The sequence below is a fragment of the Notolepis coatsorum genome (genome assembly GCF_963971535.1).
Source record: "Notolepis coatsorum genome assembly, chromosome: 1".
Lineage (NCBI taxonomy): Eukaryota > Metazoa > Chordata > Actinopteri > Aulopiformes > Paralepididae > Notolepis > Notolepis coatsorum.
The window spans coordinates 103,226,470-103,245,183 of NC_140165.1; the positions used below are offsets into that span (position 1 = coordinate 103,226,470).

Genomic DNA, 18,714 nt, shown 5'->3' on the forward strand with positions numbered 1-18,714 from the left:
AGGAACGGACTACCCAGGGCACATCATGTGCACAGGTCCCAGAATGACTTAATACACCCCTGGTTCTGTGTCCAACATCAACACCCAGTCTCCTTTCACTCACCTTCTCACTCCACGCCCACAGTCCAATACCAACCAAGGCCATGCCCAGTAACTGAAAGACAACACAGGTACAGTATGTCACATTACTGAACAATGCCTTTTAACATTTACAATCACTAGATCTGAACAACAATTAGTTATAATTTAATTAATATTGTTGTCCTATTAAAGCATAGTGTTGTTATTGGACATGTCCTACAGCATAGTGTTGTTATCTGACATGTCCTAAAGCATAGTGTTGTTATCTGACATGTCCTAAAGCGTAGTGTTGTTATTGGACATGTCCTAAAGCATAGTGTTGTTATCTGATATGTCCTAAAGTATAGTGTTGTTATTGGACATGTCCTAAAGCGTAGTGTTGTTATTTGACATGTCCTAAAGCGTAGTGTTGTTATTGGACATGTCCTAAAGCATGGTGTTGTTATCTGATATGTCCTAAAGTATAGTGTTGTTATTGGACATGTCCTAAAGCGTAGTGTTGTTATTGGACATGTCCTAAAGCATAGTGTTGTTATCTGACATGTCCTAAAGCGTAGTGTTGTTATTGGACATGTCCTAAAGCATGGTGTTGTTATCTGATATGTCCTAAAGCGTAGTGTTGTTATTGGACATGTCCTAAAGCATAGTGTTGTTATCTGATATGTCCTAAAGCATAGTGTTGTTATCTGACATGTCCTAAAGCGTAGTGTTGTTATCTGACATGTCCTAAAGCATGGTGTTGTTATCTGACATGTCCTAAAGCGTAGTGTTGTTATCTGACATGTCCTAAAGCGTAGTGTTGTTATCTGACATGTCCTAAAGCGTAGTGTTGTTATCTGACATGTCCTAAAGCATGGTGTTGTTATTGGACATGTCCTAAAGCGTAGTGTTGTTATCTGACATGTCCTAAAGCGTAGTGTTGTTATCTGACATGTCCTAAGCATAGTGTTGTTATCTGACATGTCCTAAAGCATAGTGTTGTTATCTGACATGTCCTAAAGCATAGTGTTGTTATTGGACATGTCCTAAAGCATAGTGTTGTTATCTGATATGTCCTAAAGCATAGTGTTGTTATTGGACATGTCCTAAAGCATAGTGTTGTTATCTGACATGTCCTAAAGCGTAGTGTTGTTATCTGACATGTCCTAAAGCATGGTGTTGTTATCTGACATGTCCTAAAGCGTAGTGTTGTTATCTGACATGTCCTAAAGCGTAGTGTTGTTATCTGACATGTCCTAAAGCGTAGTGTTGTTATCTGACATGTCCTAAAGCATGGTGTTGTTATTGGACATGTCCTAAAGCATAGTGTTGTTATCTGACATGTCCTAAAGCATAGTGTTGTTATTGGACATGTCCTAAAGCATAGTGTTGTTATCTCACATGTCCTAAAGCATAGTGTTGTTATTGGACATGTCCTAAAGCGTAGTGTTGTTATCTGACATGTCCTAAAGCATAGTGTTGTTATCTGACATGTCCTAAAGCGTAGTGTTGTTATTGGACATGTCCTAAAGCGTAGTGTTGTTATTGGACATGTCCTAAAGCGTAGTGTTGTTATTGGACATGTCCTACAGCATAGTGTTGTTATCTGACATGTCCTAAAGCATAGTGTTGTTATCTGACATGTCCTAAAGCATAGTGTTGTTATTGGACATGTCCTAAAGCATAGTGTTGTTATCTGACATGTCCTAAAGCATAGTGTTGTTATCTGACATGTCCTAAAGCATAGTGTTGTTATTGGACATGTCCTAAAGCATAGTGTTGTTATCTGACATGTCCTAAAGCATAGTGTTGTTATCTGACATGTCCTAAAGCATAGTGTTGTTATTGGACATGTACTAAAGCATAGTGTTGTTATCTGACATGTCCTAAAGCATAGTGTTGTTATTGGACATGTCCTAAAGCATAGTGTTGTTATCTGACATGTCCTAAAGCATAGTGTTGTTATCTGACATGTCCTAAAGCATAATGTTGTTATCTGACATGTCCTAAAGCATAGTGTTGTTATTGGACATGTCCTAAAGCATAGTGTTGTTATCTGACATGTCCTAAAGCATAGTGTTGTTATTGGACATGTCCTAAAGCGTAGTGTTGTTATCTGACATGTCCTAACGCATAGTGTTGTTATCTGACATGTCCTAAAGCATAGTGTTGTTATCTGACATGTCCTAAAGCATAGTGTTGTTATTGGACATGTCCTAAAGCACAGTGTTGTTATCTGACATGTCCTAAAGCATAGTGTTGTTATTTGACATGTCCTAAAGCGTAGTGTTGTTATCCGACATGTCCTAAAGCATAGTGTTGTTATCTGACATGTCCTAAAGCATAGTGTTGTTATCTGACATGTCCTAAAGCATAGTGTTGTTATTGGACATGTCCTAAAGCATAGTGTTGTTATCTGACATGTCCTAAAGCATAGTGTTGTTATTTGACATGTCCTAAAGCGTAGTGTTGTTATCCGACATGTCCTAAAGCATAGTGTTGTTATCTGACATGTCCTAAAGCATAGTGTTGTTATCTGACATGTCCTAAAGCATAGTGTTGTTATCTGACATGTCCTAAAGCATAGTGTTGTTATCTGACATGTCCTAAAGCATAGTGTTGTTATTGGACATGTCCTGAAGCGTAGTGTTGTTATCTGACATGTCCTAAAGCGTAGTGTTGTTATTGGACATGTCCTACAGCATAGTGTTGTTATCTGACATGTCCTAAAGCATAGTGTTGTTATCTGACATGTCCTAAAGCATAGTGTTGTTATTGGACATGTCCTAAAGCATAGTGTTGTTATCTGACATGTCCTAAAGCATAGTGTTGTTATCTGACATGTCCTAAAGCATAGTGTTGTTATTGGACATGTCCTAAAGCATAGTGTTGTTATTGGACATGTCCTAAAGCATAGTGTTGTTATCTGACATGTCCTAAAGCATAGTGTTGTTATCTGACATGTCCTAAAGCATAGTGTTGTTATTGGACATGTCCTAAAGCATAGTGTTGTTATCTGACATGTCCTAAAGCATAGTGTTGTTATCTGACATGTCCTAAAGCATAGTGTTGTTATTGGACATGTACTAAAGCATAGTGTTGTTATCTGACATGTCCTAAAGCATAGTGTTGTTATTGGACATGTCCTAAAGCATAGTGTTGTTATCTGACATGTCCTAAAGCATAGTGTTGTTATCTGACATGTCCTAAAGCATAATGTTGTTATCTGACATGTCCTAAAGCATAGTGTTGTTATTGGACATGTCCTAAAGCATAGTGTTGTTATCTGACATGTCCTAAAGCATAGTGTTGTTATTGGACATGTCCTAAAGCGTAGTGTTGTTATCTGACATGTCCTAACGCATAGTGTTGTTATCTGACATGTCCTAAAGCATAGTGTTGTTATCTGACATGTCCTAAAGCATAGTGTTGTTATTGGACATGTCCTAAAGCACAGTGTTGTTATCTGACATGTCCTAAAGCATAGTGTTGTTATTTGACATGTCCTAAAGCGTAGTGTTGTTATCCGACATGTCCTAAAGCATAGTGTTGTTATCTGACATGTCCTAAAGCATAGTGTTGTTATCTGACATGTCCTAAAGCATAGTGTTGTTATTGGACATGTCCTAAAGCATAGTGTTGTTATCTGACATGTCCTAAAGCATAGTGTTGTTATTTGACATGTCCTAAAGCGTAGTGTTGTTATCCGACATGTCCTAAAGCATAGTGTTGTTATCTGACATGTCCTAAAGCATAGTGTTGTTATCTGACATGTCCTAAAGCATAGTGTTGTTATCTGACATGTCCTAAAGCATAGTGTTGTTATCTGACATGTCCTAAAGCATAGTGTTGTTATTGGACATGTCCTGAAGCGTAGTGTTGTTATCTGACATGTCCTAAAGCATAGTGTTGTTATCTGACATGTCCTAAAGCATAGTGTTGTTATTGGACATGTCCTAAAGCATAGTGTTGTTATTGGACATGTCCTGAAGCGTAGTGTTGTTATCTGACATGTCCTAAAGCGTAGTGTTGTTGTCTGACATGTCCTAAAGCATAGTGTTGTTATCTGACATGTCCTAAAGCATAGTGTTGTTATTGGACATGTCCTAAAGCGTAGTGTTGTTATCTGACATGTCCTAAAGCAGTGTTGTTATCTGACATGTCCTAAAGAATAGTGTTGTTGTCTGACATGTCCTAAAGCATAGTGTTGTTATTGGACATGTCCTAAAGCATAGTGTTGTTATCTGACATGTCCTAAAGCATAGTGTTGTTATTTGACATGTCCTAAAGCGTAGTGTTGTTATCCGACATGTCCTAAAGCATAGTGTTGTTATCTGACATGTCCTAAAGCATAGTGTTGTTATCTGACATGTCCTAAAGCATAGTGTTGTTATCTGACATGTCCTAAAACATAGTGTTGTTATCCGACATGTCCTAAAGCATAGTGTTGTTATCTGACATGTCCTAAAGCATAGTGTTGTTATCTGACATGTCCTAAAGCATAGTGTTGTTATCTGACATGTCCTAAAGCATAGTGTTGTTATCTGACATGTCCTAAAGCAGTGTTGTTATCTGACATGTCCTAAAGAATAGTGTTGTTGTCTGACATGTCCTAAAGCATAGTGTTGTTATTGGACATGTCCTAAAGCATAGTGTTGTTATCTGACATGTCCTAAAGCATAGTGTTGTTATTTGACATGTCCTAAAACGTAGTGTTGTTATCCGACATGTCCTAAAGCATAGTGTTGTTATCTGACATGTCCTAAAGCATAGTGTTGTTATCTGACATGTCCTAAAGCATAGTGTTGTTATCTGACATGTCCTAAAGCGTAGTGTTGTTATCTGACATGTCCTAAAGCGTAGTGTTGTTATCTGACATGTCCTAAAGCATAGTGTTGTTATTGGACATGTCCTGAAGCGTAGTGTTGTTATCTGACATGTCCTAAAGCATAGTGTTGTTATCTGACATGTCCTAAAGCATAGTGTTGTTATTGGACATGTCCTAAAGCATGGTGTTGTTATCTGACATGTCCTAAAGCGTAGTGTTGTTGTCTGACATGTCCTAAAGCATAGTGTTGTTATCTGACATGTCCTAAAGCATAGTGTTGTTATTGGACATGTCCTAAAGCGTAGTGTTGTTATCTGACATGTCCTAAAGCAGTGTTGTTATCTGACATGTCCTAAAGAATAGTGTTGTTGTCTGACATGTACTAAAGCATAGTGTTGTTATCTGACATGTCCTAAAGCGTAGTGTTGTTGTCTGACATGTCCTAAAGCATAGTGTTGTTATCTGACATGTCCTAAAGCATAGTGTTGTTATTGGACATGTCCTAAAGCGTAGTGTTGTTATCTGACATGTCCTAAAGCAGTGTTGTTATCTGACATGTCCTAAAGAATAGTGTTGTTGTCTGACATGTACTAAAGCATAGTGTTGTTATCTGACATGTCCTAAAGCGTAGTGTTGTTGTCTGACATGTCCTAAAGCATAGTGTTGTTATCTGACATGTCCTAAAGCATAGTGTTGTTATCTGACATGTCCTAAAGCATAGTGTTGTTATCTGACATGTCCCAAAGCATAGTGTTGTTATCTGACATGTCCTAAAGCATAGTGTTGTTATCTGACATGTCCTAAAGCATAGTGTTGTTATTGGACATGTCCTAAAGCGTAGTGTTGTTATCTGACATGTCCTAAAGCATAGTGTTGTTATTGGACATGTCCTAAAGCGTAGTGTTGTTATCTGACATGTCCTAAAGCGTAGTGTTGTTATCTGACATGTCCTAAAGCGTAGTGTTGTTATCTGACATGTCCTAAAGCATGGTGTTGTTATCTGACATGTCCTAAAGCGTAGTGTTGTTATCTGACATGTCCTAAAGCGTAGTGTTGTTATCTGACATGTCCTAAAGCGTAGTGTTGTTATCTGACATGTCCTAAAGCATAGTGTTGTTATCTGACATGTCCTAAAGCATAGTGTTGTTATTGGACGTGTCCTAAAGCATAGTGTTGTTATCTGACATGTCCTAAAGCGTAGTGTTGTTATTGGACATGTCCTAAAGCATAGTGTTGTTATCTGACATGTCCTAAAGCATAGTGTTGTTATCTGACATGTCCTAAAGAATAGTGTTGTTATCTGACATGTCCTAAAGCATAGTGTTGTTATTGGACATGTCCTAAAGCATAGTGTTGTTATCTGACATGTCCTAAAGCATAGTGTTGTTATTGTACATGTCCTAAAGCATGGTTTTATTATCTGACATGTCCTAAAGCATAGTGTTGTTATCTGACATGTCCTAAAGCATAGTGTTGTTATTGGACATGTCCTAAAGCGTAGTGTTGTTATCTGACATGTCCTAAAGCATAGTGTTGTTGTCTGACATGTCCTAAAGCGTACTAGTGTTGTTATCTGACATGTCCTACAGCGTAGTGTTGTTATCTGACATGTACTAAAGCATAGTGTTGTTATCTGACATGTCCTAAAGCATAGTGTTGTTATTGGACATGTCCTAAAGCGTAGTGTTGTTATCTGACATGTCCTAAAGCGTAGTGTTGTTATTGTACATGTCCTAAAGCATGGTGTTATCTGACATGTCCTAAAGTGTAGTGTTGTTATTGGACATGTCCTAAAGCATAGTGTTGTTATCTGACATGTCCTAAAGCATGGTGTTGTTATCTGACATGTCCTAAAGCGTAGTGTTGTTATTGGACATGTCCTAAAGCGTAGTGTTGTTATCTGACATGTCCTAAAGCATAGTGTTGTTATCTGACATGTCCTAAAGCATAGTGTTGTTATTGGACATGTCCTAAAGCATGGTGTTGTTATCTGACATGTCCTAAAGCATAGTGTTGTTATTGGACATGTCCTAAAGCGTAGTGTTGTTATTGGACATGTCCTAAAGCGTAGTGTTGTTATCTGACATGTCCTAAAGCATAGTGTTGTTATTGGACATGTCCTAAAGCGTAGTGTTGTTATCTGACATGTCCTAAAGCGTAGTGTTGTTATCTGACATGTCCTAAAGCGTAGTGTTGTTATCTGACATGTCCTAAAGCATGGTGTTGTTATCTGACATGTCCTAAAGCGTAGTGTTGTTATCTGACATGTCCTAAAGCGTAGTGTTGTTATCTGACATGTCCTAAAGCGTAGTGTTGTTATCTGACATGTCCTAAAGCATAGTGTTGTTATCTGACATGTCCTAAAGCATAGTGTTGTTATTGGACATGTCCTAAAGCGTAGTGTTGTTATCTGACATGTCCTAAAGCATAGTGTTGTTAATGGACATGTCCTAAAGCATGGTGTTGTTATCTGACATGTCCTAAAGCATAGTGTTGTTATCTGACATGTCCTAAAGCATAGTGTTGTTAATGGACATGTCCTAAAGCGTAGTGTTGTTATCTGACATGTCCTAAAGCATAGTGTTGTTGTCTGACATGTCCTAAAGCATAGTGTTGTTATTGGACATGTCCTAAAGCGTAGTGTTGTTATCTGACATGTCCTAAAGCGTAGTGTTGTTCTTGGACATGTCCTAAAGCGTAGTGTTGTTCTTGGACATGTCTTAAAGCGTAGTGTTGTTATCTGACATGTCCTAAAGAGTAGTGTTGTTATCTGACATGTCCTAAAGCGTAGTGTTGTTATTGGACATGTCCTAAAGCGTAGTGTTGTTATCTGACATGTCCTAAAGCATAGTGTTGTTATCTGACATGTCCTAAAGCGTAGTGTTGTTATCTGACATGTCCTAAAGCATAGTGTTGTTATTGGACATGTCCTAAAGCGTAGTGTTGTTATTGGACATGTCCTAAAGCATAGTGTTGTTATTGGACATGTCCTAAAGCGTAGTGTTGTTATTGGACATGTCCTAAAGCATAGTGTTGTTATTGGACATGTCCTAAAGCATAGTGTTGTTATCTGACATGTTCTAAAGCATAGTGTTGTTATTGGACATGTCCTAAAGCGTAGTGTTGTTATCTGACATGTCCTAAAGCGTAGTGTTGTTATCTGACATGTCCTAAAGCGTAGTGTTGTTCTTGGACATGTCCTAAAGCGTAGTGTTGTTATCTGACATGTCCTAAAGCATGGTGTTGTTATCTGACATGTCCTAAAGCGTAGTGTTGTTATGGACGTGTCCTAAAGCATGGTGTTGTTATCTGACATGTCCTAAAGTGTAGTGTTGTTATCTGACATGTCCTAAAGCGTAGTGTTGTTATCTGACATGTCCTAAAGCATAGTGTTGTTATTGGACATGTCCTAAAGCGTAGTGTTGTTATTGGACATGTCCTAAAGCATAGTGTTGTTATTGGACATGTCCTAAAGCGTAGTGTTGTTATGGACGTGTCCTAAAGCATGGTGTTGTTATCTGACATGTCCTAAAGTGTAGTGTTGTTATCTGACATGTCCTAAAGCGTAGTGTTGTTATCTGACATGTCCTAAAGTGTAGTGTTGTTATCTGACATGTCCTAAAGCATGGTGTTGTTATCTGACATGTCCTAAAGCATGGTGTTGTTATCTGACATGTCCTAAAGCATAGTGTTGTTATCTGACATGTCCTAAAGCATAGTGTTGTTATTGGACATGTCCTAAAGCGTAGTGTTGTTATCTGACATGTCCTAAAGCATAGTGTTGTTATCTGACATGTCCTAAAGCATAGTGTTGTTATCTGACATGTCCTAAAGCGTAGTGTTGTTATCTGACATGTCCTAAAGCATAGTGTTGTTATTGGACATGTCCTAAAGCATAGTGTTGTTATTGGACATGTCCTAAAGCGTAGTGTTGTTATTGGACATGTCCTAAAGCATAGTGTTGTTATCTGACATGTCCTAAAGCGTAGTGTTGTTATTGGACATGTCCTAAAGCGTAGTGTTGTTATCTGACATGTCCTAAAGCATAGTGTTGTTATCTGACATGTCCTAAAGCGTAGTGTTGTTATCTGACATGTCCTAAAGCATAGTGTTGTTATTGGACATGTCCTAAAGCGTAGTGTTGTTATTGGACATGTCCTAAAGCATAGTGTTGTTATTGGACATGTCCTAAAGCGTAGTGTTGTTATTGGACATGTCCTAAAGCATAGTGTTGTTATTGGACATGTCCTAAAGCATAGTGTTGTTATCTGACATGTTCTAAAGCATAGTGTTGTTATTGGACATGTCCTAAAGCGTAGTGTTGTTATCTGACATGTCCTAAAGCGTAGTGTTGTTATCTGACATGTCCTAAAGCGTAGTGTTGTTATCTGACATGTCCTAAAGCGTAGTGTTGTTCTTGGACATGTCCTAAAGCGTAGTGTTGTTATCTGACATGTCCTAAAGCATGGTGTTGTTATCTGACATGTCCTAAAGCGTAGTGTTGTTATGGACGTGTCCTAAAGCATGGTGTTGTTATCTGACATGTCCTAAAGTGTAGTGTTGTTATCTGACATGTCCTAAAGCGTAGTGTTGTTATCTGACATGTCCTAAAGCATAGTGTTGTTATTGGACATGTCCTAAAGCGTAGTGTTGTTATTGGACATGTCCTAAAGCATAGTGTTGTTATTGGACATGTCCTAAAGCGTAGTGTTGTTATGGACGTGTCCTAAAGCATGGTGTTGTTATCTGACATGTCCTAAAGCGTAGTGTTGTTATCTGACATGTCCTAAAGTGTAGTGTTGTTATCTGACATGTCCTAAAGCATGGTGTTGTTATCTGACATGTCCTAAAGCATGGTGTTGTTATCTGACATGTCCTAAAGCATAGTGTTGTTATCTGACATGTCCTAAAGCATAGTGTTGTTATTGGACATGTCCTAAAGCGTAGTGTTGTTATCTGACATGTCCTAAAGCATAGTGTTGTTATCTGACATGTCCTAAAGCATAGTGTTGTTATCTGACATGTCCTAAAGCGTAGTGTTGTTATCTGACATGTCCTAAAGCATAGTGTTGTTATTGGACATGTCCTAAAGCATAGTGTTGTTATTGGACATGTCCTAAAGCGTAGTGTTGTTATTGGACATGTCCTAAAGCATAGTGTTGTTATCTGACATGTCCTAAAGCGTAGTGTTGTTATCTGACATGTCCTAAAGCGTAGTGTAGTGTTGTTATCTGACATGTCCTAAAGCATAGTGTTGTTATCTGACATGTCCTAAAGCATAGTGTTGTTATTGGACATGTCCTAAAGCGTAGTGTTGTTATCTGACATGTCCTAAAGCATAGTGTTGTTAATGGACATGTCCTAAAGCATGGTGTTGTTATCTGACATGTCCTAAAGCATAGTGTTGTTATCTGACATGTCCTAAAGCATAGTGTTGTTAATGGACATGTCCTAAAGCGTAGTGTTGTTATCTGACATGTCCTAAAGCATAGTGTTGTTGTCTGACATGTCCTAAAGCGTAGTGTTGTTATTGGACATGTCCTAAAGCGTAGTGTTGTTATCTGACATGTCCTAAAGCGTAGTGTTGTTCTTGGACATGTCCTAAAGCGTAGTGTTGTTATCTGACATGTCCTAAAGCATAGTGTTGTTATCTGACATGTCCTAAAGCGTAGTGTTGTTATCTGATATGTCCTAAAGCATAGTGTTGTTATCTGACATGTCCTAAAGCATAGTGTTGTTATCTAACATGTCCTAAAGCATAGTGTTGTTATCTGACATGTCCTAAGCATAGTGTTGTTATCTGACATGTCCTAAAGCATAGTGTTGTTATTGGACATGTCCTAAAGCGTAGTGTTGTTATTTGACATGTCCTAAAGCATAGTGTTGTTGTCTGACATGTCCTAAAGCGTAGTGTTGTTATCTGACATGTCCTAAAGCATAGTGTTGTTATCTGACATGTCCGGAAGCGTAGTGTTGTTATCTGACATGTCCTAAAGCATAGTGTTGTTATCTGACATGTCCTAAGCATAGTGTTGTTATCTGACATGTCCTAAAGCATAGTGTTGTTATCTGACATGTCCTAAAGCGTAGTGTTGTTATCTGACATGTCCTAAAGCGTAGTGTTGTTCTTGGACATGTCCTAAAGCGTAGTGTTGTTATCTGACATGTCCTAAAGCATGGTGTTGTTATCTGACATGTCCTAAAGCGTAGTGTTGTTATGGACGTGTCCTAAAGCATGGTGTTGTTATCTGACATGTCCTAAAGTGTAGTGTTGTTATCTGACATGTCCTAAAGCGTAGTGTTGTTATCTGACATGTCCTAAAGCATAGTGTTGTTATTGGACATGTCCTAAAGCGTAGTGTTGTTATTGGACATGTCCTAAAGCATAGTGTTGTTATTGGACATGTCCTAAAGCGTAGTGTTGTTATGGACGTGTCCTAAAGCATGGTGTTGTTATCTGACATGTCCTAAAGCGTAGTGTTGTTATCTGACATGTCCTAAAGTGTAGTGTTGTTATCTGACATGTCCTAAAGCATGGTGTTGTTATCTGACATGTCCTAAAGCATGGTGTTGTTATCTGACATGTCCTAAAGCATAGTGTTGTTATCTGACATGTCCTAAAGCATAGTGTTGTTATAGGACATGTCCTAAAGCGTAGTGTTGTTATCTGACATGTCCTAAAGCATAGTGTTGTTATCTGACATGTCCTAAAGCATAGTGTTGTTATCTGACATGTCCTAAAGCGTAGTGTTGTTATCTGACATGTCCTAAAGCATAGTGTTGTTATTGGACATGTCCTAAAGCATAGTGTTGTTATTGGACATGTCCTAAAGCGTAGTGTTGTTATTGGACATGTCCTAAAGCATAGTGTTGTTATCTGACATGTCCTAAAGCGTAGTGTTGTTATCTGACATGTCCTAAAGCGTAGTGTAGTGTTGTTATCTGACATGTCCTAAAGCATAGTGTTGTTATCTGACATGTCCTAAAGCATAGTGTTGTTATTGGACATGTCCTAAAGCGTAGTGTTGTTATCTGACATGTCCTAAAGCATAGTGTTGTTAATGGACATGTCCTAAAGCATGGTGTTGTTATCTGACATGTCCTAAAGCATAGTGTTGTTATCTGACATGTCCTAAAGCATAGTGTTGTTAATGGACATGTCCTAAAGCGTAGTGTTGTTATCTGACATGTCCTAAAGCATAGTGTTGTTGTCTGACATGTCCTAAAGCGTAGTGTTGTTATTGGACATGTCCTAAAGCGTAGTGTTGTTATCTGACATGTCCTAAAGCGTAGTGTTGTTCTTGGACATGTCCTAAAGCGTAGTGTTGTTATCTGACATGTCCTAAAGCATAGTGTTGTTATCTGACATGTCCTAAAGCGTAGTGTTGTTATCTGATATGTCCTAAAGCATAGTGTTGTTATCTGACATGTCCTAAAGCATAGTGTTGTTATCTAACATGTCCTAAAGCATAGTGTTGTTATCTGACATGTCCTAAGCATAGTGTTGTTATCTGACATGTCCTAAAGCATAGTGTTGTTATTGGACATGTCCTAAAGCGTAGTGTTGTTATTTGACATGTCCTAAAGCATAGTGTTGTTGTCTGACATGTCCTAAAGCGTAGTGTTGTTATCTGACATGTCCTAAAGCATAGTGTTGTTATCTGACATGTCCGGAAGCGTAGTGTTGTTATCTGACATGTCCTAAAGCGTAGTGTTGTTATCTGACATGTCCTAAAGCGTAGTGTTGTTATCTGACATGTCCTAAAGCATAGTGTTGTTATCTGACATGTCCTAAAGCATAGTGTTGTTATCTGACATGTTCTAAAGCATAGTGTTGTTATTGGACATGTCCTAAAGCGTAGTGTTGTTATCTGACATGTCCTAAAGCGTAGTGTTGTTATCTGACATGTCCTAAAGCGTAGTGTTGTTATCTGACATGTCCTAAAGTGTAGTGTTGTTATTGGACATGTCCTAAAGCGTAGTGTTGTTATCTGACATGTCCTAAAGCGTAGTGTTGTTATCTGACATGTCCTAAAGCATAGTGTTGTTATTGGACATGTCCTAAAGCGTAGTGTTGTTATTGGACATGTCCTAAAGCATAGTGTTGTTATTGGACATGTCCTAAAGCGTAGTGTTGTTATGGACGTGTCCTAAAGCATGGTGTTGTTATCTGACATGTCCTAAAGTGTAGTGTTGTTATCTGACATGTCCTAAAGCGTAGTGTTGTTATCTGACATGTCCTAAAGTGTAGTGTTGTTATCTGACATGTCCTAAAGCATGGTGTTGTTATCTGACATGTCCTAAAGCATGGTGTTGTTATCTGACATGTCCTAAAGCATAGTGTTGTTATCTGACATGTCCTAAAGCATAGTGTTGTTATTGGACATGTCCTAAAGCGTAGTGTTGTTATCTGACATGTCCTAAAGCATAGTGTTGTTATCTGACATGTCCTAAAGCATAGTGTTGTTATCTGACATGTCCTAAAGCGTAGTGTTGTTATCTGACATGTCCTAAAGCATAGTGTTCTTATTGGACATGTCCTAAAGCATAGTGTTGTTATTGGACATGTCCTAAAGCGTAGTGTTGTTATTGGACATGTCCTAAAGCATAGTGTTGTTATCTGACATGTCCTAAAGCGTAGTGTTGTTATCTGACATGTCCTAAAGCGTAGTGTTGTTATCTGACATGTCCTAAAGCATAGTGTTGTTATCTGACATGTCCTAAAGCATAGTGTTGTTATTGGACATGTCCTAAAGCGTAGTGTTGTTATCTGACATGTCCTAAAGCATAGTGTTGTTAATGGACATGTCCTAAAGCATGGTGTTATCTGACATGTCCTAAAGCATAGTGTTGTTATCTGACATGTCCTAAAGCATAGTGTTGTTAATGGACATGTCCTAAAGCGTAGTGTTGTTATCTGACATGTCCTAAAGCATAGTGTTGTTGTCTGACATGTCCTAAAGCATAGTGTTGTTATTGGACATGTCCTAAAGCGTAGTGTTGTTATCTGACATGTCCTAAAGCGTAGTGTTGTTCTTGGACATGTCCTAAAGCGTAGTGTTGTTCTTGGACATGTCTTAAAGCGTAGTGTTGTTATCTGACATGTCCTAAAGAGTAGTGTTGTTATCTGACATGTCCTAAAGCATAGTGTTGTTATCTGACATGTCCTAAAGCATAGTGTTGTTATCTGACATGTCCTAAAGCATAGTGTTGTTATTGGACATGTCCTAAAGCGTAGTGTTGTTATTGGACATGTCCTAAAGCATAGTGTTGTTATTGGACATGTCCTAAAGCGTAGTGTTGTTATTGGACATGTCCTAAAGCATAGTGTTGTTATTGGACATGTCCTAAAGTGTAGTGTTGTTATCTGACATGTCCTAAAGCGTAGTGTTATCTGACATGTCCTAAAGCGTAGTGTTGTTATCTGACATGTCCTAAAGCGTAGTGTTGTTATCTGACATGTCCTAAAGCGTAGTGTTGTTATCTGACATGTCCTAAAGCGTAGTGTTGTTCTTGGACATGTCCTAAAGCGTAGTGTTGTTATCTGACATGTCCTAAAGCATGGTGTTGTTATCTGACATGTCCTAAAGCGTAGTGTTGTTATGGACGTGTCCTAAAGCATGGTGTTGTTATCTGACATGTCCTAAAGTGTAGTGTTGTTATCTGACATGTCCTAAAGCGTAGTGTTGTTATCTGACATGTCCTAAAGCATAGTGTTGTTATTGGACATGTCCTAAAGCGTAGTGTTGTTATTGGACATGTCCTAAAGCGTAGTGTTGTTATTGGACATGTCCTAAAGCATAGTGTTGTTATTGGACATGTCCTAAAGCATAGTGTTGTTATCTGACATGTCCTAAAGCATGGTGTTGTTATCTGACATGTCCTAAAGTGTAGTGTTGTTATCTGACATGTCCTAAAGCGTAGTGTTGTTATCTGACATGTCCTAAAGTGTAGTGTTGTTATCTGACATGTCCTAAAGCATGGTGTTGTTATCTGACATGACCTAAAGCATGGTGTTGTTATCTGACATGTCCTAAAGCATAGTGTTGTTATTGGACATGTCCTAAAGCGTAGTGTTGTTATCTGACATGTCCTAAAGCATAGTGTTGTTATCTGACATGTCCTAAAGCATAGTGTTGTTATCTGACATGTCCTAAAGCGTAGTGTTGTTATCTGACATGTCCTAAAGCATAGTGTTGTTATTGGACATGTCCTAAAGCATAGTGTTGTTATTGGACATGTCCTAAAGCGTAGTGTTGTTATTGGACATGTCCTAAAGCATAGTGTTGTTATCTGACATGTCCTAAAGCGTAGTGTTGTTATCTGACATGTCCTAAAGCGTAGTGTTGTTATCTGACATGTCCTAAAGCATAGTGTTGTTATCTGACATGTCCTAAAGCATAGTGTTGTTATTGGACATGTCCTAAAGCGTAGTGTTGTTATCTGACATGTCCTAAAGCATAGTGTTGTTAATGGACATGTCCTAAAGCATGGTGTTGTTATCTGACATGTCCTAAAGCATAGTGTTGTTATCTGACATGTCCTAAAGCATAGTGTTGTTAATGGACATGTCCTAAAGCGTAGTGTTGTTATCTGACATGTCCTAAAGCATAGTGTTGTTGTCTGACATGTCCTAAAGCGTAGTGTTGTTATTGGACATGTCCTAAAGCGTAGTGTTGTTATCTGACATGTCCTAAAGCGTAGTGTTGTTCTTGGACATGTCCTAAAGCGTAGTGTTGTTCTTGGACATGTCCTAAAGCGTAGTGTTGTTATCTGACATGTCTTAAAGAGTAGTGTTGTTATCTGACATGTCCTAAAGCATAGTGTTGTTAATGGACATGTCCTAAAGCGTAGTGTTGTTATCTGACATGTCCTAAAGCATAGTGTTGTTGTCTGACATGTCCTAAAGCATAGTGTTGTTAATGGACATGTCCTAAAGCGTAGTGTTGTTATCTGACATGTCCTAAAGCATAGTGTTGTTGTCTGACATGTCCTAAAGCGTAGTGTTGTTATTGGACATGTCCTAAAGCGTAGTGTTGTTATCTGACATGTCCTAAAGCGTAGTGTTGTTCTTGGACATGTCCTAAAGCGTAGTGTTGTTATCTGACATGTCCTAAAGCATAGTGTTGTTATCTGACATGTCCTAAAGCGTAGTGTTGTTATCTGACATGTCCTAAAGCGTAGTGTTGTTATCTGACATGTCCTAAAGCATAGTGTTGTTATCTGACATGTCCTAAAGCATAGTGTTGTTATCTGACATGTTCTAAAGCATAGTGTTGTTATTGGACATGTCCTAAAGCGTAGTGTTGTTATCTGACATGTCCTAAAGCGTAGTGTTGTTATCTGACATGTCCTAAAGCGTAGTGTTGTTATCTGACATGTCCTAAAGTGTAGTGTTGTTATTGGACATGTCCTAAAGCGTAGTGTTGTTATCTGACATGTCCTAAAGCGTAGTGTTGTTATCTGACATGTCCTAAAGCATAGTGTTGTTATTGGACATGTCCTAAAGCGTAGTGTTGTTATTGGACATGTCCTAAAGCATAGTGTTGTTATTGGACATGTCCTAAAGCGTAGTGTTGTTATGGACGTGTCCTAAAGCATGGTGTTGTTATCTGACATGTCCTAAAGTGTAGTGTTGTTATCTGACATGTCCTAAAGCGTAGTGTTGTTATCTGACATGTCCTAAAGTGTAGTGTTGTTATCTGACATGTCCTAAAGCATGGTGTTGTTATCTGACATGTCCTAAAGCATGGTGTTGTTATCTGACATGTCCTAAAGCATAGTGTTGTTATCTGACATGTCCTAAAGCATAGTGTTGTTATTGGACATGTCCTAAAGCGTAGTGTTGTTATCTGACATGTCCTAAAGCATAGTGTTGTTATCTGACATGTCCTAAAGCATAGTGTTGTTATCTGACATGTCCTAAAGCGTAGTGTTGTTATCTGACATGTCCTAAAGCATAGTGTTCTTATTGGACATGTCCTAAAGCATAGTGTTGTTATTGGACATGTCCTAAAGCGTAGTGTTGTTATTGGACATGTCCTAAAGCATAGTGTTGTTATCTGACATGTCCTAAAGCGTAGTGTTGTTATCTGACATGTCCTAAAGCGTAGTGTTGTTATCTGACATGTCCTAAAGCATAGTGTTGTTATCTGACATGTCCTAAAGCATAGTGTTGTTATTGGACATGTCCTAAAGCGTAGTGTTGTTATCTGACATGTCCTAAAGCATAGTGTTGTTAATGGACATGTCCTAAAGCATGGTGTTGTTATCTGACATGTCCTAAAGCATAGTGTTGTTATCTGACATGTCCTAAAGCATAGTGTTGTTAATGGACATGTCCTAAAGCGTAGTGTTGTTATCTGACATGTCCTAAAGCATAGTGTTGTTATTGGACATGTCCTAAAGCGTAGTGTTGTTATCTGACATGTCCTAAAGCGTAGTGTTGTTCTTGGACATGTCCTAAAGCGTAGTGTTGTTCTTGGACATGTCTTAAAGCGTAGTGTTGTTATCTGACATGTCCTAAAGAGTAGTGTTGTTATCTGACATGTCCTAAAGCGTAGTGTTGTTATTGGACATGTCCTAAAGCGTAGTGTTGTTATCTGACATGTCCTAAAGCATAGTGTTGTTATCTGACATGTCCTAAAGCATAGTGTTGTTATCTGACATGTCCTAAAGCGTAGTGTTGTTATCTGACATGTCCTAAAGCATAGTGTTGTTATTGGACATGTCCTAAAGCGTAGTGTTGTTATTGGACATGTCCTAAAGCATAGTGTTGTTATTGGACATGTCCTAAAGCGTAGTGTTGTTATTGGACATGTCCTAAAGCATAGTGTTGTTATTGGACATGTCCTAAAGCATAGTGTTGTTATCTGACATGTTCTAAAGCATAGTGTTGTTATTGGACATGTCCTAAAGCGTAGTGTTGTTATCTGACATGTCCTAAAGCGTAGTGTTGTTATCTGACATGTCCTAAAGCGTAGTGTTGTTATCTGACATGTCCTAAAGCGTAGTGTTGTTCTTGGACATGTCCTAAAGCGTAGTGTTGTTATCTGACATGTCCTAAAGCATGGTGTTGTTATCTGACATGTCCTAAAGCGTAGTGTTGTTATGGACGTGTCCTAAAGCATGGTGTTGTTATCTGACATGTCCTAAAGTGTAGTGTTGTTATCTGACATGTCCTAAAGCGTAGTGTTGTTATCTGACATGTCCTAAAGCATAGTGTTGTTATTGGACATGTCCTAAAGCGTAGTGTTGTTATTGGACATGTCCTAAAGCGTAGTGTTGTTATTGGACATGTCCTAAAGCATAGTGTTGTTATTGGACATGTCCTAAAGCATAGTGTTGTTATCTGACATGTCCTAAAGCATGGTGTTGTTATCTGACATGTCCTAAAGTGTAGTGTTGTTATCTGACATGTCCTAAAGCGTAGTGTTGTTATCTGACATGTCCTAAAGTGTAGTGTTGTTATCTGACATGTCCTAAAGCATGGTGTTGTTATCTGACATGTCCTAAAGCATGGTGTTGTTATCTGACATGTCCTAAAGCATAGTGTTGTTATCTGACATGTCCTAAAGCATAGTGTTGTTATTGGACATGTCCTAAAGCGTAGTGTTGTTATCTGACATGTCCTAAAGCATAGTGTTGTTATCTGACATGTCCTAAAGCATAGTGTTGTTATCTGACATGTCCTAAAGCGTAGTGTTGTTATCTGACATGTCCTAAAGCATAGTGTTGTTATTGGACATGTCCTAAAGCATAGTGTTGTTATTGGACATGTCCTAAAGCGTAGTGTTGTTATTGGACATGTCCTAAAGCATAGTGTT

At 38.4% G+C, this 18,714-nt stretch overlaps 1 protein-coding gene across 1 annotated transcript in view; it reads right to left on the reverse strand.

Annotated features, from left to right (window-relative positions):
• The window catches only part of tspan5a (tetraspanin 5a), a 65,956-nt gene that overhangs the window by 42,832 nt on the left and 4,410 nt on the right, over positions 1–18,714 (reverse strand). Inside the window, exon 2 of the mRNA XM_084325401.1 lies at positions 104–154. Coding sequence (XP_084181527.1) covers positions 104–154 — 51 coding nt within the window. The remainder of the gene's footprint in view (positions 1–103; positions 155–18,714) is intronic.